This window comes from Oncorhynchus clarkii, chromosome 12 (assembly GCF_045791955.1).
Source record: "Oncorhynchus clarkii lewisi isolate Uvic-CL-2024 chromosome 12, UVic_Ocla_1.0, whole genome shotgun sequence".
NCBI classification, from domain to species: domain Eukaryota; kingdom Metazoa; phylum Chordata; class Actinopteri; order Salmoniformes; family Salmonidae; genus Oncorhynchus; species Oncorhynchus clarkii.
In genome coordinates, this window is record NC_092158.1 from 10,674,146 (window position 1) to 10,692,103 (window position 17,958).

General features: G+C 39.6%; 1 protein-coding gene across 1 annotated transcript in view; it reads left to right on the plus strand.

Annotated features, from left to right (window-relative positions):
• The window catches only part of LOC139422696 (lectin, mannose-binding, 1), a 28,452-nt gene extending 11,254 nt beyond the window's left edge, over positions 1-17,198 (plus strand). Inside the window, exons 11-13 of the mRNA XM_071173919.1 lie at positions 15,804-15,963; positions 16,202-16,329; positions 16,636-17,198. Of these exons, the coding sequence (XP_071030020.1) occupies positions 15,804-15,963; positions 16,202-16,329; positions 16,636-16,672 (325 nt within the window). The 3' untranslated portion in view covers positions 16,673-17,198. The remainder of the gene's footprint in view (positions 1-15,803; positions 15,964-16,201; positions 16,330-16,635) is intronic.
• Positions 17,199-17,958: the final 760 nt, after the last annotated feature.

The following is a 17,958-nucleotide window of genomic DNA, read 5'->3' on the forward strand; positions in this document are numbered from 1 at the left end:
TTCCGAATGCTCTGTACACGTAAATGTCCCTGTTCTTTAGATACTTCTGTCGGCCTCCCAGGCTTTTCATATGATCTTAGGATAATGCAGATTAAGACTCTTGTGTTAGTCTTTTGTTAGAGGCTGTCAATTCAAATTAAGGTTTGATGGTGTAACTTAATCCTGGTGAAAGATGAGAATCTCTGTTCTTTTTTTTCAAAAACATCAGTTACATCAATTGTTTTTCTTTTCCATTGACGAATAACAATAACATATATTTTGTTCTTAAGTATTATGATATCGAAGGTGTAGACAGACGGATCAGATCACACAAACACGATATTCAACGATAATGGTGAGAGAGCCATATTCCAAGTCTCTTGGTATTTGAAAATAATGATGACGCTTTACTTTGGACAGTTGAGATTTTCCATCAGTAAATGCTCTACAGATAGTTTGTTTATAGTATTGACCGTCTGTTGATAAGCAACTGCTTGTTAAGGTTACTGATAGTCCATCTTTAGTTATAACAGGTTTAAAAAATGTTGCTCATTTATTGCAAGTTCAAATCCCCGAGCTGACAAGGTACAAATCTGTCGTTCTGCCCCTGAACAGGCAGTTAACCCACTGTTCCTAGGCCGTCATTGAAAATAAGTATTTGTTCTTAACTGACTTGCCTCGTTAAATAACATGTTTTAAATACATTTTAAAAAATCACATTTTCCGTAAGTATTCAGATCCTTTGCTATGAAACTCAAAATTGAGCTCAGACTATCCACATAGTCTTACCAAGATGATAATTTGACATGATCAATATCAATATTGATGAATGTCATCACTAAGGCTAACTAGTGTTCATTTATTATTATTTTACTAGTTTTCCGTAACTGTAGAATTATGCGGTTAAAGTATATACAAACCCTTCAAAGTATTCACACCTCTTTACTTTTCCACAATTTATTGTGTTACAGGGCTTTCTCAATCATATAGAACATGTTGTGTTACAGGGCTTTGTCAGTCATATAGAACATGTTGTGTTACAGGGCTTTCTCAATCATATAGAACATGTTGTGTTACAGGGCTTTGTCAGTCATATAGAACATATTGTGTTACAGGGCTTTCTCAATCATATAGAACATGTTGTGTTACAGGGCTTTGTCAGTCATATAGAACATATTGTGTTACAGGGCTTTGTCAGTCATATAGAACATGTTGTGTTACAGGGCTTTGTCAGTCATATAGAACATGTTGTGTTACAGGGCTTTCTCAGTCATATAGAACATATTGTGTTACAGGGCTTTGTCAGTCATATAGAACATATTGTGTTACAGGGCTTTGTCAGTCGTGTAGAACATGTTGTGTTACAGGGCTTTCTCAGTCATATAGAACATATTGTGTTACAGGGCTTTCTCAGTCATATAGAACATATTGTCAGCTGGTGAATGTCAAGCAATTAACTGCCGGTCTCACCGCAATTGACGGTTGATTAACATTAACACATTTAGCATCTCCTGGCTTCCACACAGCCTTAGAAACATCTACATTTTGTATATTTTTAGACGTCTAAAGAAACAGATGACATTTTCTTCATATATTTCAGAAGAACAGAATGGTGTACGCTGAGTTGTCCTCATGTTAGGAGCCTGATCTGGCTATGCCATATGGCTGTGGGCTACACTAGTTCATTTAGCAGACAAGCTTTGCTTAGAAATCCGTGGCATTATTTAAATTTTAGTAGTATAAATGAAGAATACAAATGAACATAGCTGAATAAAATAGAAAGGATATTTTCTCCAAATTGAGAGAGTGCGCACATGCTATTGTGTTAGCGGTTAACTAAAGAAATCCTCCTGTTTACTTCCTTTAGAGTTATTTATGCAACTTGAGTTGTGATACAAATGTTGGGATATATGTTTAGATTTTTTTTTTATACATTCTAAGGCTGCGTGATGCGACTTGTGATTTGAAAGAAGTCATGAGCTCTGCTTTGTTTAATGCGCAGGCTACACGAGCAAAAGCACTAGCCTATGGCAGTCTACTTTCCCCCACAGTACAAAAGGTGACCTATTCTGCGCGAGGAAAATATTACGTAGTCTGGGACAGTTGTGGGATGTGATAGATCCCAAATCCCAACCACTAGCATTCGAAAAACCTATTTTTATAAAAGCAATGAGGCTGACACAACCAATCAGAACTTTTGGCTTAAAATGTTGATGAACTATTACTCTTTTACATATACTAAATAATATATCTGTCAAATTAGTTTGGATTTAGAATGGACCATTTATCAGGCGCCTGTCTCGGGAAAAAATACATGTCATCTCTGCACTTAAATAGCGGATGAAGGACGCTTTTCCCACGGTTCATTTTCATGCCCGCCAGGTAGGCTATACTCCTGTTGCAAAGAGAAGCAATGTGCTTAACATTAGGAAAGTAGAGAAATAGAAATAGTCGGCCGAGCCTACAGAAAGCTGATGGGATCCTCTTTTTAGCCTATAGAAATGTTGAGCAACATGAGCTCATGGGATCTCATGAAGTGTTTGATTAGAGTTCTGATTACGTTTGCATTGATGTCCGTGTGATTAGAGGGACAATAGAGTGCTGAGTACCAGGCAGTAAGTTTGGTAGACTACTAATGACCGTCAGCAGCATCTGAGCTTGGAGAAGCCTAATTACTGTGACTAAACGGTCACGTGGAATTTGACTGCTGTAATGACTTGTGACCACCGGTGTGTCGGTAATATGGTCACGTAACAACCCTAGTTAAAGCCTGAATTTTGTGTCACTGGCCTACTACACACAATACCCCATAATGTCAAAGTGGAATTATGGCTTTAGACATTTTAACAAATGAATTAAAAAATGAAAAGCCTTAAATATTCAACCCCTTTTGTTATGGCAAACCTAAATAAGTTCAGTAGTAACAAGACACATAAGAATCACAGACTCACTCTGTGTGCAGTAAGTGTTGAACATTATTTTTTAATGACTGCCTCATCTCTGTACCCCACACATACAATTATCTGTAAGGTCGGACAGTGAATTTTAAACACAGATTCAACCACAAAGACCAGGGAGGGTTTCCAATGCCTCACAAAGAAGTGGGACCTATTTGTGTGTGTGTGTGTGTTTATTTATATATAACTCAGCAAAAAAAGAAACCAACCATCACCCTGGTGAGACCCTGTCTTTCAAAGATAATTTGTAAAAATTAAAATAACTTCACAGATCTTCATTGTAAAGGGTTTAAAACCTATTTGGGCTAGACGTGGCACTAGCGACCCACCTCGACAATACCCTGTGAAATTGCAGAGCGTGGGCCTCCCGGGTGGCGCAGTGGTTAAGGGCGCTTTACTGCAGCGCCAGCTGTGCCATCAGAGTTCCTGGGTTCGCGCCCAGGCTCTGTCGTAACCGGCCGCGACCGGGAGGTCCGTGGGGCGATGCACAATTGGCCTAGCGTCGCCCGGGTTAGGGAGGGCTTGGTCGGTAGGGGTGTCCTTGTCTCATCGCGCACCAGCGACTCCTGTGGCGGGCTGGGCGCAGTGTGCGCTAACCAAGGTGGCCAGGTGCACGGTGTTTCCTCCGGCGCATTGGTGCGGCTGGCTTCCGGGTTGGATGCGTGCTGTGTTAAGAAGCAGTGCGGCTTGGTTGGGTTGTGTATCGGAGGACGCATGACTTTCAACCTTCGTCTCTCCCGAGCTCGTACGGGAGTTGTAGCGATGAGACAAGATAGTAGCTACTACAACAATTGGATACCACGAAATTGGGGAGAAAAAGGGGTAAAATATTATTATTTTTTTTTTTTTAAATATAAAAAAAAATTGCAGAGCGTGAAATTCAAATTACAGAAATGGTCATATTTAACATTCATGAAAATACAAGTGTCATACAAAGCTTAACCTCTTGTTAATCCAGCCACTGTGTCAGATTTCAAAAAGGCTTTACAGTGAAAGCACACCATGCGATTTTCTGAGGACAGCGCCCAGCACACAAAAGCATTACAAATATTTTCCAACCAGGCAGGTGCGACACGAAAGTCAGAAATAGCGATAAAATAAATGCCTTACCTTTTGAAGATCTTCTTCTGTTGGCACTCTAAATGGTCCCAGCTACATCACAAATGGTCCTTTTGTTCGATAAAGTCCTTCTTTATATCCCCAAAAACTCAGTTTAGCTGGCGCGCTTCATTCAATAATCCACCGGTTTCCCTCCTTCAAAATGCATACAAAATGAATCCCAAACGTTACCAATAAACCTCTCCAAACAAGTCAAACAACGTTTAAAATCAAACCTCAGCTACCCTAATACGTAAATAAACGATAAAATTTAAGACGGAGAATCGTTATTGTCTTTACCGGAGATAAACAACAAAGTACCCACTCTCATCCACGCACGTGAAAACACTACAGCCAAATGTGAGCCACTTGGAAAAATGAGCTAGAATTAGTAGTTTTTCTAAAAACTCTTTCAAACTCTTTCTAAAGCCTTTTAACATCTAGTGGGAACCCTAGGAACAGCAATCTAGGAGGTTTTCCCTTCATTTAAAAAATGTCAGCCATTGGAATCAGTGGTGGGCTGATTTTTTTTTTTTCTGGATGGTTTGTCCTCGGGTTTTTGCCCGCCATATCAGTTCTGTTATACTCTGACATTATTTTAACAATTTTAGAAACTTCAGAATGTTTTCTATCCAAATCTACCAATTGTATGCATATCCTAGCTTCTGGGCCTGAGTAACAGGCAGTTTACTTTGGGCACGCTTGTCATCCAGAAGTCAAAATACTGCCCCCTAGCCCAAAGAGGTTTGAAACACTGTTTCCCATTTTTTTTCCAAACAGACTTTGAGCATGAAGTTATTAATTACACTTTGGATGGTGTATCAATACTCTCAGTCACTACAAAGATACAGGCATCCTTCCTAATTCAGTTGCCAGAGAGGAAGGAAACCACTAAGGGATTTTACCATGAGGCCAATGGGGACTTTAAAACAGTTAAGAGTTGAATGGTTATGATATGACAACTGAGGATGGATCAACAACGTTGTAGTTACTCCACAATACTAAACTAATTGACAGTGAAAAGGAAGCCTGTACAGAATACAAATGTTCCAAAACATGTATCCTGTTTGCAATAAGGCACTAAAGTCAAATGTGGCCAGTTTATTAGGTACACCACCCCGTTCATGAAAATTGATCGCTTCTACAGACCGTGAGGCATTCCGTTACTTTTCTATTGAATGTCAGAATGGGCAAAACGAGTGACGTCAGAGACTTTGAGCGTGGTGTGATCGTAGGTTACCAGGCACGCCAGATCCAGTGTATCAGAAATGTCCACCCTCCGGAGCTTTACACGCACGACAGTGTCTAGGGTTTACCGAGAATGGTGTGACCAAACAAAAAAAACATCCAGTCAGCGGCAGTTCTATGTGAGAAAAAAACTGCTTGTTGATGAGAGGTCGAAGGAGAATGGCAAGAATCATGCAAGCTAACAAGCGGACCACAAGCAGACTAGTAACGGCGCAGTACAACAGTCATATGCAGAACGGCATTCACTCAGTACAGATAACTTTATTTCTCAGATAAAAAGTCAAAAAGTTGTAAACAGTTTCATTTTATCACATAGCTAACCAAGTTAGCAAAGCATGGTGTCTTTTGACTGGTCACAGGTCGCACAAGAAAATATGATTATGATGCTGATGCTTTGTGTGCAACACACACCTCTTCTTCTTTACTTGTGGATGGCGACTTCAGGTTTTCAGGAACACATTGAAAAGTAACTTGACACTGTGTTGATCAGTCAGCGCAAATTTAGATGATAATGATGTGAAGAAAATGTAATTGACAGAGGAGGGAGGGTGCGTACTGAATTAATACATATGGTAAGGGATAGAATATACTCTGGCTCTTCCAACAGCAATGTGTCTGTCTGGTGTGTGCATGTATTATATATTAATTAGCAGCGTGGCAGTTTTCCCAAAGTTCCCACAGTATTGTGCATCTAACAGGCTATAATAGCAGCCAAAGAGGTCCGCTAGCATATCTGTGCTCCGATTTACACGCAAGTGTCCAGGTCAGCGTTTTACCCAGATGACTGTCTTCAGCCATAGGAAAAACCTTCCGTAGCAAAATATACAGAGCTAGCTAGCTACCTTCCTTTTGCTTCTCATCCAACTGGTGCTAGCTACAGCTGCTAGCCTTCTACTAGGAAGCTGCTACTGTTGTGCAGCAACCCGAGTTGCTCGACTGTTTTAGAACGCCGAGATTCAACTCAAAAGATGTTAGCATTGTCAGAAATGCTACCAAAAAGTAGCACATCGTTTGGTTTTCATTGGGCAGATTTGTGAGAGTGGTAAATTTGGATTTTAAAAAAAAACTGTTGCACCTACAAACTTAATCAGTCCAAATGGATCTGAGTCTATTGGTCACCTTATGGACGCTGTAGATTTGTTTTAATCTGACGTCTAGAATTTGAGCTAGGTTTTGGCAAAATAATTGTCTGATGACCCTAGTGCTAACGACCCATCAAAAATCTGATATACTGATTCTTTGGAATGGCTACACGGACCATGACGAGAGGGAGTGTGTTGTGCACTTCCCAAATTAATTTGCACATTTTTATTGACATTGGCTTAGATTTGATGGTAGGGAGATTTTGAAGTTAACATTGAACATCAAAGAATGCATACTATAGTCGAGCCGACCGGCACAACATTAAGACTATACAAACACTGTACTGACATACTGTACATCTGACTCTAATGCAGTAACGTGATTGGTCTGTATGGGATTATAATCTAGTAGATTATTATGCCCTCGTTAAGGTCTTGACCCCGTCTATAGAGATGTGAATTATGATTATGTGATTGACCTCGTCTTACTGTTAGTCTCTGGTAAATTATGTTCTCTGATCTGAGAAGGGCTTTCTCATAAATGGGTCACTTGGACAAGATAAAGATTAGACTCAGTTTTAATAAATGTTCACTTACTTTCTCGAGGGAGATTTGCCTGCTTCTTAATTTTGAGAAACAAATTGGATTTTGTTTATACAAATGTCTTCTACTGTCTGACCGTCCCTCAGCTGTGTGCTCTGTGCCATGTGGCCCTGGGCTTGCTGAAAGAAAAGGATGCATCTCGGGCACCATTTGTCCTTGGAGGATTTGACCTCAGTCTTTAAATACATCCTTCAAACACAGATACAAAACATGGGATCCTTCTGATTGCTTTCTTGATGTCGCCGTTCCCCCCCTAGACCTATATACTAACAACCTTCCAATTGCTTTTATTTGTCAAGTGTTTTTAGCGTGTAATCATCTTAAATCTTAAGACGATATTAATGGGAAAAGACGGACCCCTCCTGTTAGTAATAATACATTATAAGAAAATGTAATTTAATCAGAAACGTGATCTTGTTCACTTTATTAAAATGTCAACTGACTCTAATTCTGCTCTTTTGATACACGTCACTATAACTTCTGTATTTTGCACATTTTCCTTAACATGGGCACTTTTGATTAGCACATTTTAAACAGAAGCCACAATGTAATTAAAAAAAATATATATTATGGTTTCAATAGACAATATCATGTGTTATACTCGTTAAGGTTAACCCCTTAACCAGTAAATCATTTCAGAGAAAGGAGTGTTGTAAACTGACGTCCATCACAACCCATGTACAGTGCATTCAGAATGCTTCAGGACCCCTTGACTTTATCCTAATTTTATTATGTTACAGCGTTATTCAAATACAATACCCCATAATGACAAAGCAAAAACAGTTAAGAAACATTTTATTTTTTTGCAGATATCTTACAAATGGAAAACTTTAAATATTACATTTACATAAATATTCAGACCTTTTACTCAGTACTTTGTTGAAGCACCTTTTGGTAGTGATTACAGCCTCAAGTCTTCTTGGGTGTGATGCTACAAGCTTGCCACACCTGTATTTGGGGAGTTTCTCCCATTCTTCTCTGCAGATCCTCTCAAACTCTGTCAGGTTGGATGGGGAGTGTCGCTATTTTTCAGGTCTCTCCAGAGATGTTTGATTGGGTTCAAGTCCGGGCTCTGGCTGGGCCACTCAAGGACATTCAGAGACTTGTCCCGAAGCCACTCCTGCATTGTCTTGGCTGTGTGCTTAGTGTCGTTGTCCTGTTGGAAGGTGAATAAATCAATTTTAGAATAGGGCTGTAACGTAACAAAGTGGAAAAAGTCGAGGGGTATGAATACTTTCCAAATGCACTGTGTAGATGTTTTTTATTCAATTTTTTTTCCTGACTTTTATTGAGCAGAGATGATGACAGTGGGGAAAGAGAACTTTGTCAAAGGGCAGTAGGCAGGAATCAGACCCATGCCGACACCATAGACGTGTGCTGGAGGCTGTGGTTTACACGGCTTGGCCACCATCACAACAAATTTGATAGATTCCCAATCCGAAATTTGCCCTCCGCTAAGGTCAATACTTTTGGTATTATTTATAAATAGTGTGAATACATTTTTTTTCTGTTTTAAACCTTGGTAAATTGAATATGATCTATAATATTTCACTAAGTTGTTTTTATTAAGATACTGTGCATCTGGGTTAAGAACATGGGATTAATTCAGCAATCATGCCCTTTTTTTTGTTAATGGTAGATTTTGTTTCTGATGTTAAGGATAAATGGCCTTTTGGGAAGATCCTAAAGAGGATTTAGAGATTGACTTTGGACCGTTCACTGTGACATTAAGATTATATATTGTTCATTACAGTATGTTTGTTGTCTTTTCTTAGCTCTGGAGTGGAATTTTGGCTGGACTTAACAAAACCCAAACTGTAGGAAACAAAACCCCAAACTGTAGGAAACAAAACCCCAATCTGTAGGAAACAAAACCCCAATCTGTAGGAAACAAAACCCCAATCTGTAGGAAACAAAACCCCAATCTGTAGGAAACAAAACCCCAATCTGTAGGAAACAAAACCCCAATCTGTAGGAAACAAAACCCCAATCTGTAGGAAACAAAACCCCAATCTGTAGGAAACAAAACCCCAATCTGTAGGAAACAAAACCCCAATCTGTAGGAAACAAAACCCCAATCTGTAGGAAACAAAACCCCAATCTGTAGGAAACAAAACCCCAAACTGTAGGAAACAAAACCCCAATATGTAGGAAACAAAACCCCAATCTGTAGGAAACAAAACCCCAATCTGTAGGAAACAAAACCATAATCTGTAGGAAACAAAGCCCCAATCTGTAGGAAACAAAACCCCAATCTGTAGGAAACAAAACCCCAATCTGTAGGAAACAAAACCCCAATCTGTAGGAAACAAAACCCCAATCTGTAGGAAACAAAACCCCAATCTGTAGGAAACAAAACCCCAATCTGTAGGAAACAAAACCCCAATCTGTAGGAAACAAAACCCCAATCTGTAGGAAACAAAACCCCAATCTGTAGGAAACAAAACCCCAATCTGTAGGAAACAAAACCCCAATCTGTAGGAAACAAAACCCCAAACTGTAGGAAACAAAACCCCAAACTGTAGGAAACTCGCACTATCATTCAAATTGTTTCTGGGTTGCCTTGGGTGTTCTACCGATTTGTGCCAATGCCTTCAGAGCACCTATGCCTGTGTTGGCGTGGGTTAGAATCCAGACCATTCCGTCATTCTCTCGCTCTCCTACCAGCTTTCCTGTCACCCTCTCACTCTCTGTCCAGGAGCAGGGCTGGATTAATGCAGGGGCTTCCAGGGGTTGAATTCGCCAGGTCCGTGTGGGCCCAAGAAGCAGCAAAAATAAATAGAAAATGTGTGTGTGTATGTATGTGTATATATGTGTGTAGATATAGATATATATATATATATATAGATATAGATATATATAGATATAGATATAGATATAGATATATATAGATATAATAATATAGATATATATATATATATATATATAGATATATAGATAGATAGATATATATCTACACACATATACACATACATACACATACACACATTTTCTATTTTTTTATTTTATTTTTCCTATATATATATATATATATATATATATATATATATACATACACACACATATAGATAGATAGATAGCATAGATACTGACAGTTGTGAGTCTGATGCAGCCGAAGAGCTACTGCCCCCTTACCTGGAAAAGCGCCAAACAACAGACCTGTATATATAAACTGTATATATACATACAGCGGGGCAAAAAAGTATTTAGTCAGCCACCAATTGTGCAAGTTTTAGCCTGTAATTTTCATCATAGGTACACTTCAACTTTGACAGACAAAATGAGAGAAAAAAATCCTAAAAATCACATTGTAGGATTTTTTATGAATTTATTTACAAATTATGGTGGAAAATAAGTATTTTTGCACATATAACACACTGTGGCTGAGGAAAGGTGCTATTCCCAATATAAGTGAACCCTAAATCAATGTGTTTCTCATCATATTTGCTCCTCTTCGATGGTCCAACGTCCCTGTCTGTTGTTCGGTGCTTTCCAGGGTCAGGGGGGCAGTAGCTCTTCGGCTGCATCAGATTCACAACTGTCAGTATCCATGCTAGCTGGGCTAACAACAACATGTAGAATTACTGATGCTAGCAATGGATGTGCTCGTGGAAGCAGAACAACTTGTGTCTTTGACATGTGCAGGTGTACCCCCGACAGCATTGCGCGTACCCCCCAAGTTTGGGAATACCTGATCATGTATTTTCAGGTAGAGAGACCTTGCGAAGCAACAGCTGCTCTCTCTATCCCCTCACGATTGGATTCTTCTGCCTCTTCTGTGGCAGTGGTAAAACTCTGACTGGACACGTAGATGCGCAATGGATTATAGTTAATTACCACGTTTTATGCGCTACACTTGTAGAATATTTGCCTGTTGGAAACTACAACTACTTTACTGACTTTATTGTCCCCTTGGGGAAATTTTGTTGCGGTGTCATGTACACATTTAAAGTGGTGTTTAAACAACTCCCTACTACATTACACAGTTCAGGCTGGATCTGATCTCTAGAGAAACTGTGGTAATGTGCTCGTTGAGCTCACAGGAAGAAAAAAAACAGAACGAAATGGAATTCAAATCATTTAACCGATATAGGTCAATTAGTTGTTAAAAAACTGACAAATAACAGACATTTTGGTTAATCGCTCAACACTACTGTTAACAATTATATATTTTTTAAACAAAGCCCGTATGATTTCTTAATCCGGCCCCGTCCAGGAATATTGTAAACTCATTAAACTGCCCGTTGTGGTACAAAATAGATAGATTATAGATACTGGATATTTATAGATACTGGATATAGAAATAGATACTGGATATAGAAATAGATACTGGATATAGAAATAGATACTGGATATAGATATTCAAATATTTACATCCATGGTTGTATGGATGTATATACATAGATACTGAATATATATATATACACACACACACACAGGTACATACAGTTGAAGTCAGAAGTTTACATACACCATACACCAGCCAAATACATTTAAACTCAGTTTTTCACAATTCCTGACATTTAATCCTAGTAAACATTCACTGTCCTAGGTCAGTTAGGATCACCACTTTATTTTAAGAATGTGAAATGTCAGAATAATAGTAGAGAGAATTATTTATTTCAGCTTTTCAGTCCCTCCTGCAGCACCCCCACAACATGATGCTGTCACCCCCGTTGGGATGGTGTTCTTCAGCTTGCAAGCTTCCCCCTTTTTCCTCCAAACATAACGATGGTCATTATGGCCAAACAGTTTTATTTTTGTTTCATCAGACCAGAGGACATTTCTCCAAAAAGTATGATCTTTGTCCCCATGTGCAGTTGCAAACCGTAGTCTGGCTTTTTTATGGCAGTTTTGGAGCAGTGGCTTCTTCCTTGCTGAGCGGCCTTTTAGGTTATGTCGATATAGGACTTGTTTTACTGTGGATATAGATACTTTTGTACCTGTTTCCTCCAACATCTTCACAGGGTCCTTTGCTGTTGTTCTGGGATTGATTTGCTCTTTTCGCACCAAAGTACATTCATCTCTAGGAGACAGAACGTGTCTCCTTCCTGAGTGGTATGACGGCTGCGTGGTCCCATGGTGTTTATACTTGCGTACTATTGTTTGTACAGATGAATGTGGTACCTTCAGGTGTTTGGAAATTGCTCCCAAGGATGAACCAGACTTGTGGATGTCTACAATCTAAAATACATCCACAGGTACACCTCCAATTAACTCCAATTATGTCAATTAGCATATCAGAAGTTTCTAAAGCCATGACATCATTTTCTGGAATTTTCCAAGCTGTTTAGAGGCACAGTCAACTTAGTGTATGTAAACTTCTGACCCACTGGAATTGTGATACAGTGACTTATAAGTGAAATAATCTGTCTGTAAACAGTTGTTGGAAGAATTACTTGTGTCATGCACAAAGTAGATGTCCTAACCGACTTGCCAAAACAAAATGTGTGGAGTGGTTAAAAAATGAGTTTTAATGACTCCAACCGAAGTGTATGTAAACATCCGACTTCAACTGTAGATAGAGAGATACATAGATATGGATGTATGTGTGTATATATATATGTGCGTGTGTGTATATGTATATATGAGAGAGAGCGCTAGAGGGATATATCACACAGTACCAGTCAAACATTTGGACACACCTACTCATTTTTATTTAAACTTTTTTCTACATTGTAGAATAGTAGAAAATACATCATATATGAAATAAAACATATGGAATCATGTAGTATCCAAAAAAAGTAGCCACCCTTGATGACAGCTTTGCACACTCTTGGCATCCTCTCAACCAGCTTCACCTGGAATGCTTTTTCAAACAGTCTTGACGGAGTTCCCACATATGCTGAGCACTTGTTGGCTGCTTTTCCTTCACTCTGCGGTCCAACTCATTCATCCCAACCATCTCAATTGGGTTGAGGTTGGGTGATTGTGGAGGCCAGGTCATCTGATGCGGCACTCCATCACTCCTCGGTCAAATAGCCCTTACACAGCCTGGAGGCGTGTTGGGTCATTGTCCTGTTGAAAAAAAATTGATAGTCGCACTAAGCTCAAACTAGATGGGATGGCGTATTGCTGTGGTAACCATGCTGGTTAAGTGTGCCTTGAATTCTAAATAAATCACTGACAGTGTCACCAGCGACGCACCATCACACCTTCTCCATGTTTCACAGTTGGAACCAAAAATGCGGAGATCATCCGTTCACCTACTCTGCATCTCACAAAGACAGCGGTTCGAACCAAAAATCTCTCATCAGATTTAAGGACAGATTTCTACCTGTCTAATGTTCATTGCTTGTGTTTCTTGGCCCAAGCAAGTCTCTTCTTCTTATTGGTGTCCTATATTGTTTTTTGTTGTTGCAGCAATTCAACCATGAAGGCCTGATTCATGCAGTCTACTCTGAATAATTGATGTTGAGATGCATCTGTTACTTGAACTCTGAAGCATTTATTTGGGCTGCAATTTCTGAGGCTGGTAACTCTAATGAACTCATCCTCTGCAGCAGAGGTAACTCTGGGTCTTCCATTCCTGTGGCGGTCCTCATGAGAGCCTGTTTCATCATAGCCCTTGATGGTTTTTGCTGCTGCACTTCAAGAAACGTTCAAAGTTCTTGACATTTTCCAGATTGACTGATCTTCATATCTTAAAGTTATGTATGTCGTTTCTCTTTGCATATTTGAACTGTTCTTGCCATAATATGCACTTGGTCTTTTACAAAACAGGGCTGTCTTCTGTATTCCACCACTACCTTGTCACAACACAACTGATTGGTTCAAATGCATTAAGAAAGAAAGAAATTCCACAAATGAACTTTTAACAAGGCACACCTGTTTATTGACATGCATTCCAGGTGACTGACTACCTCATGAATCTGGTTGAGAGAATACCAAGAGTGTGAAAAGCTGTCAAGGCTTAGCTTGGCTACTTTGAAGAATCTGAAATATATAATATATTTTGATTTAACACTTTTTTTTGTTTACTACATGATTCCACATGTGTTATTTCATAGTTTTATCCTACAGTGTAGAAAATAATAAAAAATAAAGAAAAACCCTTGAATGTTTAGGTGTGTCCAAACTTTTGACTTGTTGTGTGTGTATATGTATATATATGTATATGTATATATATGTGTATATATATATATATATATATATATATATATATATATATATATATATATATTTTTTTTTTTACTTGATTTTGGACAATTTAAAAAAAAAAAAGGATACGGTTTGTATAACATAAAATATATAATATAACGTATGCACCATTTAAAGGACGCAGTGTGTGTGTGTGTAGTGTATCAGTCTGTGTGTTGTGATCACCTGTGCTGGCCCACTTTCTCTGCCTCATCTCCTTCTTTTCAATCAGGATTAGTGGTCTGGATGTTGTTCCCAGAGAACTGTCCAATAGCTTTACCACATGGATAAACCTGTCTGTCAGTCTGAGTCACACATTCACACCCTCACTTCATCAAGAGGGAGTAGGACAGTACAGGTGCATCAAAGCTGGGACCGAGAGATCGAAGCTGTTTTTCAATCTCCAAGCCATCAGACTGTTAAACAGTCACTACTACCCGGTACCCTGCCCTGAACCTCAGTCACTGTTACTACCCAGTACCCTGCCCTGAACCTCAGTCACTGTTACTACCCGGTACCCTGCCCTGAACTTCAGTCACTGTTACTACCCGGTACCCTGCCCTGAACCTCAGTCACTGTTACTACCCGGTACCCTGCCCTGAACCTCAGTCACTGTTACTAGCCGGCGACTACCCAGTACTCTACCCTGAACTTTAGAGACTGCTGCCCTATGTGCATAGTCATGGAACACTGGTCACTTTAATACTGTTTACATACTGTTTTACCTACTTTAGACATATATGCTGTATTGTAGTCATGGCTCATCCTATATAACAGATTGTTTTGTATCTAGATTGTGTGTGCTGTTTTTATTGCTAGGCATTACTGCACTGTTAGAGCTAGAAGCGATTTAACATCTGTGTACGCAATCAATAAACTTTTGATTTGACACACTATCATAGGGAAAACATTTCCTTCAACCTTAAATCAATCATCTTCCAAATACCTAGACGTTCACATACCTTATTTAGATTATTTAGGTATAGGAAGACCTATTCTATTAATCTTCTTCATTCTGTATTAGCTGGAATTCATTCCTGGTTTAATGTTGTCGCCTACTTCAGATGTTGTTTACCATGGGCTGAGGTTTTTCTTCGCTGACCTTTCTGGTGGGCTGATGTAGAAAATGTCTGAATTTTTCCTATCGTATGTATGTTTCTACTGCAGCTTGGGCTGTGTTCAACAGTGAGAGGGATCTGACATGTTTCTACTGCAGCTTGGGCTGTGTTCAACAGTGAGAGGGATCTGACATGTTTCTACTGCAGCTTGGGCTGTGTTCAACAGTGAGAGGGATCTGACATGTTTCTACTGCAGCTTGGGCTGTGTTCAACAGTGAGAGGGATCTGACATGTTTCTACTGCAGCTTGGGCTGTGTTCCACAGTGAGAGGGATCTGACATGTTTCTACTGCAGCTTGGGCTGTGTTCAACAGTGAGAGGGATCTGACATGTTTCTACTGCAGCTTGGGCTGTGTTCCACAGTGAGAGGGATCTGACATGTTTCTACTGCAGCTTGGGCTGTGTTCCACAGTGAGAGGGATCTGACATGTTTCTACTGCAGCTTGGGCTGTGTTCCACAGTGAGAGGGATCTGACATGTTTCTACTGCAGCTTGGGCTGTGTTCAACAGTGAGAGGGATCTGACATGTTTCTACTGCAGCTTGGGCTGTGTTCAACAGTGACTTTTTTTTCTCCTCAGAAACTCGTTCTATGAGTCTCTGAAGCAGATTGGTGCCAGCCAGCATCAGGGCAACGCAGTTGGCATGGGAACGTATGAGACGGTGCAACACTTCAACGACATCAAGGAACATCTACACGTGGTCAAGAAGAACATCGAACACCTCATCACGCGCACTGGGGTTTGTCAATAACTTATCTGACTGTAAATCTCAGGCGTTATCCACACGTCTTTCTCAAGTCTTTTTTTCCTGATTCCTCGAACTTCGCCTCCTTCGCCAACCACCATTGGAAGAGAAGATCCACGGTCTTTCTCCCTCAGACCTTCTCCTCCAATGTGTTTTGAGAAGACGGGAAAGAACGAAGACATGAGGAATCTAGATTTTTACTGTATATTTTTGTGTCTTATGCTGCATGTAGAACCCCAGTGAAAAGCAGGTGATGAACTGCCCTGATCCCCCTCCAATGCCTTCCTGTTTGGGTACCACACACTTCCTGGTCTTTGTGGTCATCCAATCAGTCCTGTTCTTCAGCTACATTATGTACAAGTAAGAGCAATAATAAATAAATAGTATAACTAATACATTTAAAAAATATTATGTTTGTCATAACTCATCTCTTTCTCTCTCCTCTCAATTTCAACTCTCTCTTCTCAATTTCAACTCTCCCCTCTCTTCTCAATTTCAACTCTCTCTTCTCAATTTCAACTCTCCCCTCTCTTCTCAATTTCAACTCTCCCCTCTCTTCTCAATTTCAACTCTCCCCTCTCTTCTCAATTTCAATTCTCCCCTCTCTTCTCAATTTCAACTCTCTCCTCCCTCTCGCATCTCTTTCTCTTTCTTCTCCCTCTACAGAAGTCAACAAGAAGCAGCAGCAAAGAAATTCTTTTGATGAAACACTCATCAAGATCATGCCAATATGTAAATGAGACACTGTTCATTTTCCTGGTTATTTTGGTTTGGTTTTGTTTTTCAAAATTGTAAATTATTGTACTTGAAAATGAGATTTTGTTTGAGAAGTTTCTTTTTTAATTTCTTAGTTTTAATTTGATCTGATATTATGTATAGGGTATGTGAATGAATGCTCGTGTGGGACATTTTGTTAAAAGATTCCAAATATGATGTAATATATTCTATACAGTATTTTGACAAGTCGTTGGGTGATATTCTGATCTTTCGACTGATTTTTTTGATAAGTTCCCACTCTCAGAAAACAAAAACACCGAATGCCCGTTCACATAGCTTGGAAAACTGTGGATTTAATAAATGTGCAATTTTGTATGAATTCTGAACTGTGTTGAAGAAAAGCCAGAGTGGATGTCCAATATGTGTGTCGTCTTGAATGGCTGAAACATGCCAATCTGGCTTTTTTTCTTTTTTCTTCTCAAGCAATTTACATAAACAAAAAAACAAACCAACATTTTTGTCTTTGTTCCTTGTATGCCATCCTATTGTTTACATTTTGGTTTTCAGGTATTAAAAAAGTAGCCTTAATTGTTGTTAAATTTGACCTACTAGCCTGGTCCCAGATTTGTTTGCGCTATCGTCCTGTCGCTAAAGTTCAGGATCCCTTTTTAAAGACATTAGCTTAATGCATGGCTTAGTGCTTAGTCTGGTCAAGGTTTGGTCTAAGGGAGGCACGGTAGACTGGTGTCTCTACAGTAGACTGGTGTCTCTGGCACGGTAGACTGGTGTCTCTGGCACGGTAGACTGGTGTCTCTGGCACGGTAGACTGGTGTCCAGCAATAATAGCCTCTGACAGATCAGGGGACATTATGCTGGGCCTTATGTGAGAGAGAACAACTCTGTGTGCCAGTGGTGAGGTATAGGTAGGGTTGCAAAGCTACCGGTAATTTAACACAGTTACCGGAATCTTCATAATTTTGGTAATTAATACTTGAATAACCTTTTTTATTTTGTGTTTTCATATACAGTATGTTGTAACTGACATCAGTGGGCAAATGCTCACCTTTTGATGGCCTCTAGCATGCTGGAGAAGTGTGTTCTTCATGGATGAATCCCGGTTTCAACTGTACAGGGCAGATGGCATCATGTGGGCGAGGGGTTTGCTGATGTGAACAGAGTGCCCCGTGGTGGTGGGGTTATGGTATAGGCAGGCATAAGCTACGGACAACGAACACAATTTGCAATTTATCAATGGCAATTTGAAGTGACAGA